Here is a 20922-nt window from a genome sequence, read left to right on the forward strand (position 1 = left end):
CAGTAGATTGCCAGCTGTTGACTGATATCAAAAATATAAAAATGTGGTTAGATTTAACTATTTAAAGTTGATGATGCAGTCTAAAAGTAAACATTTTCATTGTATGATTTTTTACTTCTCCTTAAATGGGTAGATAGCATGAATATTAATCATTGAATAGATGATGTATACACACCCTTCTGTTATGGATCTAATTGTCTATTTTGTATTTCCACAATGTCTAAGTGGCAAGTAAGTGGTTAAAACCAAGCACTGCAGTTAAAATGCCCAGCATTCCCTCTTTCAGTTATTTCCAGATTTAATCATGATTTGTGTTTTGAGCAAGTCACTTAAAGTTTCAATAACTTAGTTTCTCAGGCTGCAAGTTGGGGTTTGAAATTATGACTTCTATTTACACTGAGCAAGTGAAAAAAAGAGATATTAAATGACCAACAGTACATTAAGCCCAAACTTACCCTTTCTGCCCACTCTGACACAGGGAGTTATGTGCAAAGTTCTGGGAGCTCTAAAACCACAGGCTGGAGAAGGCAAAGCAGTATTTATTACAGCCCCATGAATTAGCACAAGTGTGAATGCCCTGGAAAGGAATCAACAGGAGGCTGGAAATAAATGTAATAAACTTGATTTCTTTTTTCAATCAATTTGGGATAAGGTGCTCTTATTTATGTAATTTGGAAAGTAGTTAAGCAGGGTAATTCCAATACAAGAAGTTTGTGTTGGAAAATGTGAGTGGAGATAATTCAGTACTTTGTTATGTAATCCCTGTGATGGTGTGAGAAGAGTTTTGGAACCTCTAGGGATTAAGAGCCTGACATAACCTTATTTTGTCATTATTTTTTCTTTGATTTCCTGCTCTGAATACTGCAGTATGGTAAGATGATGGCACTAAAGCTACTGTTGCCAGCTTTGCCCTTGAGGTCCTTTTGGAATTGAATTGAAATGTTTAGAGCTCTTAGCTGCTAACAAAACTATCTACCTACACCGATGTTGATCCCAATGTCAAACCTCACCAATACAGTGAGAACAAGTAGCCTAGAAAGCTGTTTGTGATAGCTTTTCTGAAGGATAATGATTACGCTTTCCTTTAGCAACATTTCTGAAATGTTGGCTGTCCCAGCATTTCCAAATTTCAAAAAATAATAATAATAACAACATGTAATTGTAACATGGGAATACCACGAGAACAGCAGTTTGGCAGGAAAAGAAGGTATTTCAAAATAAGGTCCCCAGAAAGAGATGTTCTGGCAGATGCACAATTTTGGATCATATTATCCAAACCATTGAATTCTGGAAGATTCGGGGGTTTTCTTTTGTGGTTCCCATGCCCTAAATGGGAGTAGATGTTCATCGTCCATCCAAAGGGAGTTGTTTCCCCTTCCTGTTACTAGAGTGAGAAAATAAATATACTAAGGGCACCCATTACAATAAGCATTTGTAGCTCTGGAGGTGCTTTTTAATATCATAATAGCTGTGTCAGGTATAAAACTTGTGTTGGGTTAATGCCTATTCTCATATGTAATACTGTTAACTGAATATGATCTTAGAAAGCCCACTATCCTAACATCTTAGAAAGTCCAGAATTCTAACTCCCCTCTGGTCAGAGCAGTTTTAGTACCAATTAAGTCTCTCAACTGCTTAAGAATGGTATTTAAAGCTAATGCCTTTGGCCTGTGTGTTGAGATTTAAATTGCCTATTGTTACTGAAAATTCTCAGTCTTTGAAAAACATTCTATTTGTTCAGGCTTGAAAGAAAAGATCACCAATGGAAAAATCAGAGGAAAACATATAGGAAATAGAAGTAAATTCTAGAATACCTAGAAAGCTAGTACATTTTGGGTTAAGGTTAATGTTTATGGAGGTAAAAATACCTAGGATTAAGAGTGATTGCTCTAGTCTCTTATGCAAATCAGATTAAATGTTTTAGAGTTTAAACCCATATCTCTTTTGGCTCTTTTTATTTTCGAATAAAAACTTAAAGTGGGAATGGAAAAAACCTACTCGTTGACTTAACATAAATCTTTAAACTGCAGGAAGCTTCACCCTCAAAAAGTAGTTGAATCTCTGAGGGAAAAGAAAAGGCTGAATTCTATTTTTCATAAATGATGGATTATTGTACCACACTGTGTATTTTCCAGTAAAGTGTCCTTTTATTTGCACTGTGTGATTACAAGTTTCTAAAAGTATGTGTGGGGTCACTTGGGTGCTGTGGGAAAATGGAAGGAACACTGTTCTGTTAAAATCAGTAGTGAAATCAGAAGCAAACTATGTCCTGATTATCATAGGCATGTGTTTAAATTTTGCTTTCCTTAATTGGTTATGTTGTATTTACTTAAAATGAACAATTTGGCAAGTTTTTCTCCCTTGACAACAGAAAAGCGTAAACTGTTTTATAAGTTTGGCTGTTAAAATCAGACTTGTAAACCACAATATTCAAAGACTTTTACTGCTGTTTACAGGGTCCCAGTGATGGACCTTGCTTTATATCCATGCACTTCTTACCATTTTTATTTTGTATTTATAGTGCTTTCAAGTTATTTGGTTAATAAAAAGTATGCTATATATTATAGTCATCTATTGACTTCAACTTCTGCATAACTCTTCTTAGCACAAAATGAGTGGAATGAATGATGGCACAGGCCTTGTAATTTGACTTGTCATCTGAGGACAATTATTTATGGCATCAGGAAATGGAAGTTGATGCTCTAGTCTGTCTCCAGGAAAGTAATCATTAGAGGCAACTTTGGAGAGTTTGGCTACGTTAAAAACTGTCTAATCATATCCAAGACTCTGCTAGTTTCTCAGTATGTATGAGAAGGAAACAAGATAAAGCAGTTAAACACATATTTTCATTTTCTTTGAAAAACCAATGCACCTTACACACACTTCTCACATGTGGAGCCAGATGGTGGTATTGAAGACAATATAATATACATATATATCTCTCTAATTAAGAATACTATCACCAGAATACCTAGGGGAGTTTCAAAAAGATATAACTCACACCATAATTATTTTCATAATCTAGCATTTATACATCGTGTGTGTATATTTTAATTTGCAAAGTACTTTCTAATGGCATCATTTTTACTAGTTCCAAATGGAAGAAAAAAAAAAAAACTTGCTTGGCCCTGCATTTCTTGGCATTCTGTCATGGGAAATGCAAGGTTTTTGAGGTGAGACCAGAAATAGAAAATACTACTTTCGTAACCTGTGAAAACTTAGATTGATTATTCTGTGTCATTCCAAAGATGGACTTGAAACCTAAATTGCCCAGAGGCAGAGTTATTCTGAAGGATGTTAAGTGTTTCTTCAGCCTCCAACGCTAGAACCCAGACCTGTGGGACTTTGACTACAGCTGTCAGTTGAAGCAGATCATACATGACTGGTGGTCACTACAATGACTAGACCTAGAAGGAAAGTTGATAGGATAGCACACAAACACACTTTGTTAAGATGCTCATAATGACTCTTCCAACTATACGATTTTGAATTCGTTAATGGCTGATATTCATGGTCTTGTAAAAGTAATTTTTGTTTACTTGGGTTTTCAGGACAACTTGTTATTTCTCCAAAATGACCTGAGGTCGATCCCTCCTCTTAGATCCTCTAGTCTCATACATGTACATTTCCATTTGACTCCTTACTGTGCTGCATTATAATTACACAGGCCAGTCAGGTGGCCGTGGCGGCTCACACCTGTAATTCTAGCACTTTGGGAGGATGAGGCAGGAGGATCACTTGAGACCAGGAGTTCAAGACCATCCTGGCCAACATGGTGAAACCCCACATCTATTAAAAATACAAAACTTAGGCCAGGCGCGGTAGCTCACACCTGTAATTCCAGCACTTTGGGAGGCTGGGAGTGGGGTGGATCACTTGAGGTCAGGAGTTCGAGACCAGCCTGGCCAACATAGTGAAACCCCATTTCTACTAAAAATACAAAAATTAGCTGGGCATGGTGGTGCTCACCCATAGTCCCAGCTACTCAGGAGGCTGATGCATGAGAATTGCTTAAACCCGGGAGGCGAAGGTTGCAGTGAGCTGAGATCACACCACTGCACTCCAGCCTGGGCGACAGAGCGAGACTCCATCTCAAAATTAATTAATTAATTAATTTAATTTAATTAAAATAAGTAAAAAATAAATAATTACACAGGCCATATATATTTTATCTACAACAGTTAAACCCAGCACTGCCATGTATACAGAAGTTGGTCAATTTGTGTTTATTTTTTATCTTCCAGCACTGTCCAACATGAAACGTGTGTAATGTAAAATCTTCTAGTAGCCACATTTTAAGAAGTAAAAAGGGCCGGGCGCAGTGGCTCAAGCCTGTAATCCCAGCACTTTGGGAGGCCGAGACGGGCGGATCACGAGGTCAGGAGATCGAGACCATCCTGGCTAACACAATGAAACCCCGTCTCCACTAAAAATACAAAAAAATTAGCCGGGCGTGGTGGCGGCGCCTGTAGTCCCAGCTACTCGGGAGGCTGAGGCAGGAGAATGGCGGGAACCCGGGAGGCGGAGCTTGCAGTGAGCCGAGATCGCGCCACTGCACTCCAGCCTGGGCGACAGAGCGAGACTCCGCCTCAAAAAAAAAAAAAAAAAAAAAGAAGTAAAAAGAAACTATTTAAATAATAGCAAGATATTTTATTTAGCTGAAACATGTAAAAATTATCACTTCAACCAATGGCTCAAGCTGCATGTCACCTGTTCAATAGCCCCAACTGACTAGTGGCTAATACTTTGGACAGCACAAATCTAAAGCGGTGCTTTTCAAACTATTGAGCTACACAGAGACAATCATACTTGCATAACACACCGGTGGAAACTGCTTATAGCCAAAGAATATACAGTACAACTACCCCAAGGACTCGGGCTGTTTTGGTCCTCCTTAAATTGCCCTGAGAGCTGAGGGCATCTGTTAACTCTCACACCTATAGAACCAATTTTTTAAAATTTACTTTAATTTTTTTAAAAAATTTTAAGTTCCAGGATACATGTGCAGAGTGTGCAGGTTTGTTACATAGGTATACATGTGCCATGGTGGTTTGCTGCACCTATCAAGCCTGTAGGTTTTAAGTCCCATATGCATTAGGTATTTGTCCTAATGCTATCCCTCCCCTTCCCCCCAACCCCAGACAGGCCCTGGTGTGTGGTGTTCCTCCTCCTGTGTCCATTCTTAGGAGCCCAATAGCTGGGAAGCTGTCCACCTTTTATTACCAATTCATTTAAAAAAATAGATAGCTCATGACAAATACATAGATGGTAGATATGTATGAGATTGTGTGTATATATATACACACACACATATGCTATAGATATATAGATTTTTTTCAGAGTTCTTTTACATTTTCTCAGTGTATGGATAGACCTTCCACTGATAAATGAGAACTTCAGATGACCCTATAACTTTTCCAATCAGTTTAAGGGAATGATCATCAACAGGAAGTAATTCTGTACCCCAGCTTCCACCCTCATGGACCTATGGCAATGTCTGGAGACATTTATTTTATTGTCATAATTAAGGAGGGCGTGCTGCTGGCATATTGTGGGTAGACACCATGGATGCTGTTCCATATGCTACACAAAGGACAGGTCTCTACAACAAAAAATTGTCTACCCTCATATGTCAATAGTACAAAATTTGGGAAGCAATACTTTAAAGTAATATAAAGTATTACAGATTTTCAAGTGGCAAGAATTGTCTCAGTTTAGTAATTTACAGCACCTAGTCTCATGTGATGATCCAAACTTTGATTGAAAAATAAAATTCCACCCTTCTCCCAGCTAGAAGATGAGCACGATATTTTTCTTTTTCTGTCATTCTCAGTCTTGAACTTCACTTTAATTCCCCATTTTACTAACTCAAGTTTGAGTCTGCTTTGTAGTCAAAGGCAGGGAAAGGAGGATGCAAAAAATGCCTTACTTTGCCAGTTATAGGGAGGTTTCTCTCTCCCTGGACCAGATAGATTTTCAGAAGCATGTCTACATTTATTAAAAAGAATACTTAATAAAGTACCCCAAACCCTCACATTATGTCAACAGTTGAATGAAGGCAGTGGAGCGTTCAGTTAAGATATGTATCTTATCTACAGGCACAACAAATTACTATCTGTAACTAATAATAAGACACCTTGGGCCAGGTGCAGTGGCTCACACCTGTAATCCTGGCATTTTGGGAGGCTGAAGTGAGCAGCTCACTTTAGCCCAGGAGTTAGAGACCAGCCTGAGCAACAAAGTGCGATCCCATTTCCACCAGGAAAAATAAATAAATAAATAAATAAATAAATAAATAAATAAATAAAACCAAAAAATTAGTCAGGTGTAGCCAGTAGTCCCAGCTACTTGGGAGGCTGGGGTGGGAGGACCTTATGTATGATATTCATCCCTGAATTCACAGCCTTTAGCATGGAGCCTGATTATTAGACATTCAGCAAATATTTGTTCAGGAATGAATTTTACACACCTGACTTTGAAGATAAATCTGAGAATAGGAAGCAGAGGAGAGGGGACTAATGAAGACATGGAAAATGTTTGAGGCAGATTATGTTTCTGAATTTCACCTAGAACTGGGAGTAATTATACATCAATAAGGAGAGTAAGAAATATCTGCTTCAGAAAAATAAATCACTTCAGGTTAATATAGAAAAGAAGATTGACAAAGTTATTCAAGCAAGCAGGACCTTCAGAAATGCCTGCATAAGCTAGGGATAGTATATAATCCTGTTTAATTGAAATCGGCAATGCTAAAGAGTTGTCTCCTGTAGCTTAGATGAATTTTTCCCTTACTCTGACCATAATTTTGTGTAAAAACACATGGAATTATCCATGTAAAGGTTACGTTAAATATAAGGAAATGAAAGTGAAAATAAATTGTGAATATATGGAACTAATCCCATTCTCATTGTACATTCATGCTGCAACAGGACTAATACTTTCATGTGGGCAAATTTTACTCACATGGCTTGTTCTAGACAGAAGAGCCCGAGATATTAATTCAGGTAGTTGTTTCATAACTACTGTTTTCTAGTCAGATTTGCATAAAGTAATAATCATAAAGGAGAAATTTACTGAAAGCCTCTGATTTTTTTTAAATCTTCAGTGTTCAGACTGCATCATAGTGCTTCCGATACAAGCGACAAAAATCGAGTTAAAAGCAGATTAAAGAAGTTTATTACCCGAAGACCTTCCCTGAAAACTCTGCAAGAAAAAGGACTTATTAAAGGTACAGGTCATTTTATACTTGTACTATAACTGTGATAAATGAATGTGCCTCTGTGTTCATAGCTAATCAGCTCTAAAGGAATATTAGAATATTTTATTCTTCTTAGGTTGCTTATTAAATTTTCTACTCTATAACAAAGAAGAAAAATAATTGTCCAGAAAACATATCCTGAAAAAATAAAGGAGGTATCATGGGGCCATTGAACTATATACCTGGTTTTGCCCTCAGAGGACCTATGTTCTGCACTAGGAACAGAGAAAGGATATCCTAGTGGCCTGTTAGAATGATTCCATGTACTCCAGTGCCTGGGTGGTTCCAGTTCACACCTGGGACTTAGTAAGTATGAACCAGCACACTTACCAACCTAGCCCTTTTCACTATCAGAAATGTCCTGATTTGGTTAAAAAGTTATCTGATCACCCTAGTCATAGTCTGAAGTTAGTGCTAGGAAGAATGTCTAAGACAAACTAGTGTCATGAAGATGTATGGATATTGAGAGCTGGCAGTCCAAAAGCTCAATCCAAACTGAAATAACTAGGTAGTTTTACAAATATATGTAAAGGGCGTAGAATAGATGATTGTAAGAATAGATGATTGCCACCAGAGTAGAAAATCATGGTCTCTGGCATTAAACTAATTGGATTGCCAGTCACTCATTTTGACATTGATCAAGTTATGATCTCCTCTGTGCCTCAGCTTTCTCATTTGTTAAATGGGGATATTTATATACATCATTGAGAGGAATAAATGACATAGCCTATGTAAAGCATTCAACAGAGTTTCTGAAACAAAAGTAAATATTTTATGAATGCCCTCTGCTTATTAATATGATTATTATTCATTATTGTTATCACTGCTAGTGTGTCAGATGAAAGGATGGATGGATAGATAGAACCAGTGATTAGTATATTTCTATAACTGGAAATTACCTTATAGAATATAAAGGCTAAATAGATTTTTTTAAAACAAGAAAACATACGCATGAAGTTCGTTATTCTCTGTATTTTTCAAATTTTCTAGCTTATGTGTACTTTTTGAAAATGCAGTATAAGAAAGAATTTGAAATTGGGTGAAAAGAAACGCGTAACGCTGAGAGGAAACCTGAAAGGCTGGCTAATCTTTATAGAAATCGAGAGGCGATTTAATAAGCAATCATGAAGAGGGCAAAGCAGATCTTAATTTTTTCAGCATTACTTTAAAAGATAAGCATTTAAATAATTTATAACTGTGCAATCTATCAGTTTCAGTCTGTTTTGAAACAGGGAACATATCTGAAAAATTAGCTGGCACTTTGAACCAATTGTAGAAGGTGAAATTTCATGAAGCAAAAGCATACACATTACTAATAGAATATGAACTTCTTAGGATTTAGGAGTAAAACTAGGACCCTGCTTTAAATCAGACTTGCCTCAGACTTTTACTCTCTGATGTATAATACTTTTCTGAGTTGTAGACAGTAATTAACCCTCTACAGATTCAACTTCACTAAGTAGTATTACTAGTACCTTCAGTTCTGCCTTAGAATTCATCCTATAGAAGATCGTTTTCTTAGAAAAGATTCAGTTGCAGGTTAACTGTCATCTTGAAAAATATAAAACCAGCTAAGCAGCAAATAATCCTAATTTTACATAATGTCTGAGTTTTTCATGACCGGGGCAAAATAAAAGGGGTTTTAATTCAGTGGCAGGGTCTGGCTCCACATGAAATGCTGAAGAATTAATTACTACAGTGCTCTAGAATTGGTCTCAGAAAGCGTTAGGGAAGCTGGATGCCTAATGTAGTTTTCATACTGAAGCAATGGAACCGCTAAACACACTCTGATTCATGCATTTCTTAGCGCTCCATTAAATTTTCACCATAACTGACCAATGAGTCAGTATTCTTTAGTAGGGCTATGGAAAAATCTATGTAAAATTCTGATTTGATAAGCTTCCACTGTTGTCTTCAGTGGAATTTTTTTCCAAGTACAGATCAAGTTATGCAAATATAGTCACTTCTTGGGCTTCTTTCAGTTTTAGCTATGAACTTTTCTAAGGCTTTTACTAAGTTTTTTTTTTTTTTTCCCAACTCAGTAAAAGGCATTAAACCAATTTTTAAAAATATCTGGCTAGTCACACTTAGTACTTTAGTCCATTTTTTTTCTTACACTTAAGGCAAAGACTTAGAAAAACAATAAAATCAGTATTTTTAATCAGTTAAGAAAAATTACATAAAATTAATGATTAATGGTTACATGGTTAATTTTTCCAAGCAAAATGACTTAACTCTTTCAAAGGGAAGAATTATTTAGAAAGAGGAATAATGGCTTTAGAATTGTTCTGCAGCTCATTTGGCCACAGAATCTATATCATACTTATAAACTATCTAATCTTCCAGATCTGCACAAAAGGCCTCCATTACTAAGGTTTAGGAAAGCTGTGCTTGGCAGTTTGGGCTTTACAATTGTGCTTCCTGAAATCTGGGAGGGATTCTGCAGGGCCATGTCAATTTTCAAAGCGTTAACTCTTTCATGTCATTCACCAGTAGGTTGAGGAGGCTGGGCTTTGAATTCAACCAGCCTTTATTGAGCACCACTATGGGGGCAGGAAGGGCTAATATTTTATTGACCCTATAACGCCCATCAGAGTCACGTCCACAAAGCACTTAATGTGAAAAGAGAATTACCCCAATATCATACAATCTAAATTCACTCACAAGCCCTTTCTTCAAAACTTGTTCTTTGGACTCACGGAGTTGTGACCAATATGTGGTTTCATTAGATAGAACTTAGACTGGGAAGCAGTCACTTGATGGTGCTGTATTTTCTACTTTATTATTATTATTATTATTATTTGAGACAGAGTCTCACTCTGTTGCCCAGGCTGGAGTGTAGTGGCATGAGCTTGGCTCACTGCAACCTCTACATGCCAGGTTCTAGTGATTCTCGTGCTTCAGCTTCTGAGTAGCTGGGATCACAGGTGTGCACCACCATGCCCCACTATTTTTTTTTTTAATTTTTTTTTAATAGAGATGGGGTTTTGCCACATTGGCCAGGCTGGTCTTGAACTCCTGACCTCAAATGATCTGCCTGCCTTGGCCTCCGAAAGTGCTGGAATTATAGGCATGAGCAACCGCACCTGGCCCTGTATTTTCTAATTTCTTTAATATGACTAAAGAGAAGAACATATTATGATGTCAAAAAAAGTAGGCCAGAAAAAAATTCTGAGTGATTGCTCAATGAAAAGAAATCTTAATAGCTCAGGTGGGTTAGCAAACACTGTACCATTGCATTGGTAGCTTTGGAAAAGTTCTCCAAGGGCATTCAAGTTTGTCAACGAATGGTGAGCCCTTTTTAAATATATGAGTTTACTAACATTGAGCATCTCATTGGGAACAAAACTTGAATCCATTTAATACATAAATTATAGGCAAAAGGGTCCATTTTGAGGTGGTAGGTGTGTTTGTAAATCTCCTTGTCCTGCTTTTGGAACTGAAGTAACAGTTCTTTAGTTTTAGCCAAACTGCCTTATGTAATCTTTCAAATAACAGTATTGACATCCAAGATTAGGTAATACAGTTTTTAGAGAAGATAACAATTGTTTGGCTTTTCAGGAGCAATTAGTATGCTCTTATGTCAAAATAATAGCATCAGAGAGAATTTAGAAATGTTTAGTGTTTAGAAAGTAGTTTCATTCATCCTAATAAGGACAAAGCCATACTGGATGACATTAGTAGAAACTGAAATTGGTATCATACTACTTGTTTTTGAATCAGTATGTTATAAAATGTGCTTGAAGAATAAATAGCACACCTCAGGGATTTATGATAAGGAGAAGTGCTTTCCGGCCTCATCTTAGTTTTGATCCCTGAGGGGTACCACTTTGAACAGCTTCTATTTATAGTTCTGGTGATTGGGTCCATACTTACATCCTTGTTATTTAGGGTGAAAGTTGGTCTGTTTTTTGTCAATGTCCTTCTTATCTTCAGTGTTGTAATATCTTACTTTATCAGTCTCAGACAGTACTTTAGGTTTCTGCTGCAATAGGCGTGAATGTTACTCAACTACACCAAGCCTCGTCTTGTTTTTTTGTTTTTGTTTTTTTCCTTTTTTTTTTTTTGGAGATGGATTCTCACTCTGTCACCCAGGCTGGAGTGCTGTGGCGTAGTCTCAGCTCCCTGCAACCCCTGCCTTGCAGGTACAAGCAATTCTCCTGCCTCAGCTTCCTGAGTAGCTGGTACTACAGGTGCACACCGCCACACCCGGCTAACTTTTTGTATTTTAGTAGAGACAGGGTTTCACCGTGTTGCCCAGACTGGTCTCGAACTCCTGACCTCAGGCAATCCGCCCACTTTGGCCTCCCAAAGCGCTACAATTATAGGCATGAGCCACTGCGCCCGGCCCTACTTGGTTGTTCTCCTCGCCGGATACTTATGGTCAAATAAGCTCATCCTACAGTCTCCATTAGCTTTCTCCACAACTTGCAAGATGCCTACATCTCTACTTACGTTTCGTTAACCCTAGAAAATTGAGCGCTAAGCCTCCATTGGTAAGATGAAGAATTTAGAACCAACTTCTCCTCTCATCTCCTCTGCCTCTTCTCTTCTACTTCTAAGTCATACAAACTTATTTTATTTTACTTGGTTTTATAAGTATGGCTTATTTATAGTGAAATTTTAAAAGCTAAAAATAAAAAAATAAAATGGCCGAGTATGGATGGCTCATGCCTGTAGTCCAAACATTTTGAGAGGCCAAAAGAGGACTGCCTGAGGTCAGGGTTCGAGATGAGCCTGGGCAAGATAACGAGACCCTGTCTCTTTACAAAAAGTGAAAAAAGTTAGCCAGGCATGGTGATGTATGTCTACAGTCCCAGCTGCACAGGAGACTGAGGAGGAAGGATTGCTTGAGCCCAAGAGGTCAAGGCTATAGTGAGCTATGATCACATCACTGCACTCCAGCCTGGGTGACAGAGTGAGGCTTCCTTTCTTAAAAATCAATCGTTCGGGTGCGGTGGCTCACGCCTGTAATCCCAGCACTTTGGGAGGCAGAGGCAGGCAGATCACGAGGTCAGGAGATCAAGACCATCCTGGATAACATGGTGAAACCCTGTCTCTACTAAAAACACAAAAAATTAGCCGGGCGAGGTGGCGGGCGCCTGTAGTCCCAGCTGCTCGGGAGGCTGAGGCAGGAGAATGGTGTGAACCCGGGAGGCGGAGCTTGCAGTGAGCCAAGGTTGCGCCACTGCACTCCAGCCTGGGTGACAGAGCGAGACTCTGTCTCAAGAAAAAAAAAAAAAAAAAAATCAATCAATTAATCAACATTCATACTATTATGCTTGCATAAGGTTGTTTACTGCAGCACCACATAGACTTCCTTTCCTGTACTTATAATATCATGACTCCTGTGACCCTCAAGGGGTAAGGCCCCTGATTATTGTGAAAAAAACTCTCCTATCTTTTACATTCGAGGGATATAGTAACAGTTTTATGCTGTTTCACATTACCTCCATGGTTTTTTTCATATTTTTGAACTAAATGGTGAAAATAAAACAATAATCAGCTTTATTTTAGTCATGTAAGTACTATCAAATCTTTGGCCAAGTTATATGCCAGATTGGATGAACATATCCATGGGTTGCATGCTGTGAATTATGGGCCACTCCAGTTATACTGTTCTTGCTTTCAAACCTTATGCTCTATCATTTCTTATAATCATGCTTTTAGTTTGATTCATTTTTCCATTTTGAATTTCCTGCCCCCTACCCAGAGTTTCTTTTTTTTTTTTTTTTTTGCTTTTTGGGCCTTTATGTCATTATGTGCTTTTATTGTCTCAAACTGTCTGTGTATTCTAGTCTGCCACTGCTTGCTTTTTTCCCTGAATATCTTCTTCTAAAGTCCTTTCAGCCTCTTTCTCTAATTTGCACTGGTTGCTCTCCAGCTGATTGCCCTGTGATTTCCTTCCATTGCTCCTCTGTGTTGGATCCACTGTCTTCTGGATCCCTTGCCTTCCCTTCTATTACTCTGTAACAGTTTCTGTGAACCCATTTAGAAGTTGGAGTCCTCAACCCATTTGGAGTCCTCAACTGTCTAAAAAATACCTTCAGTATGCCTACACACTCAATCAGTAGCTTAGTTGGGTATAAAATTCCATTGTCTGTCCAACACTGAGTTGCAGATTCCCCTCTTAAAATTGTTTCACTTGTATCATTGTTACTTCAAATTTCTCTCTCTCAAAATCTTTGGGGGGTTTTGGTCTTTATTTTGAGATTCTGGAATCCAGATAATGTATATAGTGGACAGCATTTTTAAATTTTATTCTGCTTGGCCCTCAATTTTAAGAATTATGATTCTTTTTTCAGTGGTGGATTTTTTTTTAAATTTTTGTTATTACATTGATACATTCCTCCCACCTGTTTTCTCTGTTTCCTATTCTGAGATATTTTTTATGTGATCATTAGATCATCTGAATTGATGGTTTCATTCAGTGTTATCTTTTCTCAAATTTTGAAATAATTCTCAGTTTTGTTCCCCAATATTTACATTATTTTAATTTACATTATTTACATAATTATATAATTACATAAAATAATTACATTATTTTAATGTTTTCAATGTTCTAGATTTGTTTCCCATTCTTCTTTTTTTGCACATCTCATTTCTCACATACCATGAAAGCAAAAACTGTGTTGACCATTCTACTCCTATACAATAGTGAGGATCGCACATATAACTCAATAAATATTTGATAATTAAATAAGTAGGAAAAGTAGATATTTTTTAAAAAGCTATTTGAGGACATAGATTAGAATTTGTTTTTGTTTTGGAGTTTTGTGTTTATTTTTTATTTTAAATTGTTCTCTTCTGGTCTTTAAATGATCGATTTCATCCAAGGTCCTTTTCTTTCCTTTATTTGATTCATTCTATTTACATCAAATTAGTGACTTTGCCCAAATATCTGATGGGCAATGGTTGTCCACTCTTATTAAAGAATGAGTCTCTATAGAGACTGGCTAGAGTTCTGAATTCATGGGTAGACCTGGACAATGACATGGTTTTGCCTTAGGGTGGTCTGCCAGTGCATCCCACCCTATCCCATACCTCAAATACCACATATTTTCAAAGGATACAGAATGCTTTATATTCTCTTGGTAAACGGAATCAATCTTATTGCTGATAGTCAATTTTTCAACTCCATTTTACAATTAAGAAAAATGAGGAGAAAATATCTCAGATTATTTGAAAGTATAGGAGCTTTGGAATTTGACCAAGCCAGGCTTGAAGCTGGATTCTGTGATTTACCAGCTATTAACTTAATATCTGGTTATTGGCTTTCTTCTTTACAAAATTTACACTGAAAGTTTAAATGAAATGATAAATGGGAAAATGGTGCTCAGCTTTTCTTGGCCATCCCACAACTGTTTTCTCCCTTCCTTTTTTGTTTCTTCCTTTCTTGTTTCTTCCTTTCTTCTTTCCTTAATTTAATCTTGCCTTTCTTATTTTTATCTTTCTTTTCTTTCTCCTTTTTCCTCTTCCTTATTAAGGTGCACAGAGTAAACTATGACCAAGACGGCCCTAGGAAACCATTCTGTTAAGTATTTGTTTAAAGCTTGATAAATCATTCGAGGCAAGCATCTAGGAAAGGCAGCAGTAATTCACTTACTTCAAGAAACGTACACTGATAACTTGGGCTTGGCTTATATTTCTCTTTTTGGTAATTTTAATCATGATGCTCTTTAGACATAAATGGGCATGAGTTCATTTTTCTTTGCTAACTACACTTACTTACATAGTGCCATGCAACTGCTGGGGCATTTAAGTAATTACTCACACAGACATAACTGATTGTTTAAGGTGTCTGCCATAAAAGAAAACAATGTCTTTGAAAAATTATAGTTCTTTTAAAAATATGTCAATTATGTTGAGAAAAAAAGATTTGCCATTCAAATTGCAAATACAAGCTATCAGCCCTGGACTTAACAGTCATGTTTATGAATAGCAAAATCATTGAGTTAAGAGAAAAGTGTTTTTTAAGTAATTTGTTAGAACGGATATATGACAGAGTAACATCATTGTCACACTGTTAATTTAAGCAAAATGTATATGAGCAACACTGTAATATAGCTTTGGGTAGAGACATGCTCCAACTTTGCCACTTTATCAGTGTTCGTCTGAGAATAATTATACTTGAATTTATATACTAGGGCATGGGTCTATCATTGCTTGGGCCTGAAATACTCTCACAACTTCCACAATATGCACTAATGTGCTTAAAAATATCTTGTAAATCTTCTTTTTTAAAAAACTTCTTTATGGCTCAAAATTGAACTGTGATCTTTACATGTGAGCTGTGTCATGATTTAATATTAGCCAAAATTAATAGCCAACCTTAATCTTCTTTATCTTGGCCTACAAGCTTCCTGGTTCCTTTGCATTTATAGTTCTCAGGCAGTTTCTGTTATTTAAAGGCTCTTGGGAGCAAATGTGTTGGTAATACAGTACCACATAGTTAGCTTTTGTTCAATAATAAGATGCAGGTCACCATGAGAGATGGAGAAATGTTGCAAAAAGGGTGCACCTGGGTAGCAGGTTAAACCCATGTATTTTAAAAGCCTGTTATGCACATAGGAAACAATCCAGGTCTTGTGAGATATTAAAAGCAGAATAGCTTTGGAGCAAACTAGAGAAAATGAGGTCCAGAAATGGGAGCAAATTAGGTAAGGGGAAAAAGAATGAGCCAGAATGATAAATTGGTTTCCCTGTGGTTGAAGAATTTATTTTCTTATGGGGACAGATCTTTTTATACAGATATTAGTGAGAATGTAATATTTGAGATGGTGACTTACATACACTTGATTTTTTAAATCTACAAAATGGTTTTACCAGTAAATTTCTGGTATGTAACTCGCTATACTTTATGTGTTAGCAAACAACAATGATAATAATTCTCCTTTTTCTTCCTTTAAATTACATTTCTTTCACATTAGGTCAAGTCCTCGAGATGTTTCCCTTTTATCAAGTAAAGGAAAATGCCAGATAATACCAGGCTTTAGCCATGAAACTGACCCAATGCCTAGTAATATTTATGCGTAATGCTGGGAGTATAAAATGAATAAAACCCAATTGACTCAAAGCCAGCGTAATGGCATTTTGTTTTTAGCCAATGACCCCTAAAACCCATACTAAATTTTGCCCTGGCAGCAGATGCTGGTTTTATTCATTCTGTGGACTTTGTATCCTTAAAAGATTGCCCAGAATTCTGGCATGCCCTATAGGGTTACATGAATCTGGTGCCGGTTTGAAATATTGTATTTGAACCTTCCAGTTTGAGGACTGACAAGTTTCCATAAAACAGGAAGAAGTAGATCATACACACCAAAAAGGATGCAGTAACAAGTGGAGGCGGGCTTTGTTTCATCTTATGACTCTATGCCATGTTTTAAGCATACTCCGTGCTCTAACTCAAATCTTGTGTGTGTGTCTAAATTGTAAAACAGATACAAAACCTCCCTTTGCACCCCAACATTGCATCAAAGTTGATGTGCTCTCGAAAGCATACCTCAGCTAGTTGGAGACGACCAAAAGTCAGGCTAAGGTGGTATTTCCTCCTTGTGTCAGAAGTCTGCTGCCCTCTGGAGAGATGGCCCATGACTGTTTCAATCCTCTAATCACATCCTAAATCTTTCCTCTGTGAAACCACCTGATGAGAAGAAAAAGATGCAGGGCCCTTGTCAGTATTCAAAGAATCCCCTTTTTAAAGGTTAGCATTTATTATTGATACCCTGCTGTTCTCCAGCAGGTGTTCTCGTATGGCATAGTTCCCTCCTGACTCCTAAAGCCAGCTTCACAAGCAGTGGAAGATTCTTCAACTTGGTTCTTGTTAGCTTTTCAGGGCCTCCATAGACCTACGAGCAGTATCCAAAGTCAGTGCCTGATGCTGCTGTTGCCTCTGTCATTTGTATAATTCTACTGCTCACACTAAGTACTACATGGTGATTTCATTGTGTGGCGAGGTGGATAATTGAGGGAGAAGAAAGCAGAGTTTCATCCTGACCTGGAGACTGATTATTTGAGCAAATGCATGAATGCATGCTTCTTATATAGTGAGACAAGTTGAACTTTCCATGGTATTCAAGAAAAGAGGTCTCACTTCTTCCTCACTTAAGATATGAATGGGATTTAAGAGTTCACATGGTGTGTACGTTGAGGGTGTCTCTAAAGATAATACATGTCAGAGCTCTCACAACTCGAATACCCTCATTAGGGACCCCATTCAGCAGATGTGTTAGACTGCTACGAGCAAAGGAAATATTAATATCCACAATTCATTTTGACATATCCTAAGATTAAGAGAGTGCTCTTTTATTTCCTTTAGCATCACTGACAGTTTGGCCTACAAATCTTTTTTCTCCAAATTCATGTCTATTATAAATCAACAACATTTCATAAATTTCCAAGATTCAAAAAAAAAACTTGCATTATTTGATTTCAGGGGCCCAAATTTTGTCCAATATTAAAAGCATCTCCCTTTGGACTTGTTATGCCACCTGATTAGTGATAACAAAAATTAACTTGGCCTCTGTAAAACTGAGTCATCAGGAAAACTAACTCCATGTTGTAAAAGTGCTATTCCTGCATTTTCTATTCTTTTCTATGGGAGGGAGACAAGAGGCCATATCAGAATTTGGATAGTCATAATTGGTGGTCTGTCAGTATTAGTGAAATTGCAACAGGGAGAGGTATATCTCCCAGTTTTTCTTTGAAATTGACTATATTGCTGTAAGTGTGTTTCATCAAAGCCTTTTCTGGGGCAACAGATCTGAAAACATAAACTTTATGTAGCATTGCTCCTCCTTAGATATTTCCCTTTAATATGTCTTTTCTTTTTGAAGATAAAATAAAAGTCCATAAAAGAGTTCTGGGAATAGGCAGCTATATGTCATAAACACCCTTCATTCCCCTTCACCCAGAGCTCCCACCCCCCAAAATTTGGAAACAATTTGATTGAAGTGATGACTGCCTTGATCTTGTTTGAATACTCCTTCTTCATTGTCTTCTTCTCTCAATGGGAGGCAACAACCCTGTCACAGAGTCATTTCTGGGAGGGAAAGAGGTATTTCTAGCAACCAGATTTTTCAAACACAAAATTGAGACACATGGCCTGACAATGCCATAATATTTGAAGTAGGCACTGTGCTCAAAGATCCAGAACATATGGTGGAAAGAGTTTTCTTATAAAACGCAGCCATTTAAGACACTTTCTAGATTCTTATTCACAAAAGGCTCATTCCCCCATCCCTTTTATTCTCATTAAAAAATATTACCCACAGATCGGAAGACTGACCAGTTTTCCCTCAAATTTGCTTTTTTTGCCAGCTTGAGAACCACCCTGTTGACTAAAACGTTAAATGCACAGCCATCATGGAAGAAATGCAAACCAGACTGCCAAACATATTATGAATATATTGCTCTTCTTAAAAATGCTAGTTGGTTTTTCATACTGGAGTATTGACTAACTGTCTGTGTTTGATGTATGGTTTACCAGCCTGATGTCGACTTATGGTTAGAGCTTAACTTGTTAGTTCTGCTTTTGCAGCCAATTCAGAATAACTACAGATGCCTCGAGATATTAAAATTGACTGCTCAAATGGACTCAGTGTGGGAGTTTCATTGGTTTTAAATTGATAACAGCTGAAAGAGTGAATGATTAAAGAGTACATGGGCATAGGACACAGCTCTTTCATAGAAACACTTGTGAACAGCCTTCAGTAGTGTGGGAATTTTTTCTTTCCTTTTGTATTGTAGTTACTTCTAAGCAACCTTGAGTTAAATTTTAAAAGTGCTCAGGAATATTCAGGAGCCTAGAGGAGAAATAATTCCTGAGAAACTGAGATAAATTTTGATGAAGTGGGTTTCTATTCTACAGGGAACATTTAAAGTTAAGTAGCATTCCATAAGGTGATAATTGTGTCTATTTCCTAGGCATTTAAGTTAAGTAAGCTGTGTAGGAAGTATAAACTGTCATAATAGAAGGGTTAGAGTGTTGTGTACATCTCTTTCTTCAACTCATAAAAACCAAAGCTCCAAAGTGCCTTATCACAGATAAGTCAAACAAAGCCTCTCCTTTGCTTTCTTATTCTCCTAGGAACAGTTATTATTATTTTCATTATTTAAAAAGATGTTCTGAATACTTTCTTGTCACATGGAGAAAAAGAATACAAAAGAGAAATAAAAAAACTTTTCTCCCCCTCCTTAAATCAGCAATACTTATATGAAGCAGGCTTTATGAAAACTTATTTTCACCATTTAATAGTAGCTTAAGGAAAAAAGCACAGTAAAGAAAAGAATTAAGGGAAATGTAAAGAAGTTTATAAAAAAGAAATATCTGTTTATAATACAGCTCTTCTTCAACTTAGTATCTTTCTAAGAGTTAGGTGTCCTCACTATGCAGTATTGTGACCTAGCTCCTTTCTGTTTTCAAACGTCTCTTAGTATTTTACCTTTGATATTCTGTCGGGAAATATTAGAAGAACTTTATATAGCTAACTGATTAAAAGCTATATAAAGTTTGATAAAGATCAATCTACAGTAAGGCATTAAGGTGAGATTTGTTGACAAAATATAAGGCCATATAGTATGTACTCATTTCATATATTCATTTTTAAAAAACTGAATCATCGTGCCTAGCTAGTATGTCCCCATATATATAGCAAATATTTACCTTATGTTAATTACAATTTGTGGAATAAAAGATTCAGGTACATTTGACAGTAACATTAGTGAATAGTGATATGTATGTTCAGATGTAAGAAAATCAAATTATGAGGGATGCTCTGACTTTAAAACAAAATAAGCCACAAATATCCTGGTCAATGTTTACAAGAAAATGTGTTACATATTTACTGCTCAAATTTTGCCCAAAATTATAATGTGTATACCTGGACCACATCTTAAAATTGCCGAACTCAAGTTGCCTTCATGAAGCATACAGCCATTGAATCATGCTTTTGTTGTGATAGACAGCTTATGCAGATAGCCATCTAAGAAACTGCTACAAAGATTGACATTTTCACAAGATATAATTCCTTTAGATATGTAGAGCAAAAGAGAGAAATTTCATTCTCTTTCAACAATTGTTCAGCTCCAATTTTGTAATGACTTTTAAAAAATCTATCCATATGAGAGAGGAGGGAGATTTTAGAAGAGATGTCATCCAAGTTAAACGTATGCGAAGGTCATTAACTTGAATATAACACTCCTAACATGTCCCTTTGAACTTGGAACTCAGATTCATCGGAGGAAAGAAAAGATGGAGCTGGAAGAGGCCTGGCCTCGGTTAACCTCACAGTGAAGGAATCTTTCACATAACAAGAGGCTGAGAAATAAGCTGATGGTATAAAAATGATATCTTGAGGATATCTTAATATGGTGAGATTCCAAATACTCTAAATTTCAGAAAAGCCATTGCTTCCTTGGACTCCCTCATAATTTGTACCACCTCATACATTCATTCATTTCCTGAACAGTGAAATACGATGTTTACATCTTTTGTGACTTCACATTTTAAATGCATTGAGGTCTTTACAACGTTACAATGAGCATGTTACAATGTTTGCATCTTAAAAAAGTAATTAGCATAGGAGACCATTTGATATTATATAAAGAATTTGACTGGACCTCATTCAATGCCTTTTAAGAAATAATCTCAAAAGAGGAAGTGA

At 36.8% G+C, this 20922-nt stretch overlaps 1 protein-coding gene across 2 annotated transcripts in view; it reads left to right on the forward strand.

The window, feature by feature from the left end:
• LOC105492611 (Rho GTPase activating protein 15) overlaps nucleotides 1–20922 on the forward strand; it is a 628732-nt gene that overhangs the window by 353554 nt on the left and 254256 nt on the right. For both annotated transcript variants that reach the window (XM_011759829.3, XM_011759830.3), the window contains exon 9: nucleotides 7106–7228. In XM_011759829.3, the coding sequence (XP_011758131.2) occupies nucleotides 7106–7228 (123 nt within the window). The remainder of the gene's footprint in view (nucleotides 1–7105; nucleotides 7229–20922) is intronic.

The sequence above is a fragment of the Macaca nemestrina genome, chromosome 11 (genome assembly GCF_043159975.1).
Source record: "Macaca nemestrina isolate mMacNem1 chromosome 11, mMacNem.hap1, whole genome shotgun sequence".
Classification (NCBI taxonomy): Eukaryota; Metazoa; Chordata; class Mammalia; order Primates; family Cercopithecidae; genus Macaca; species Macaca nemestrina.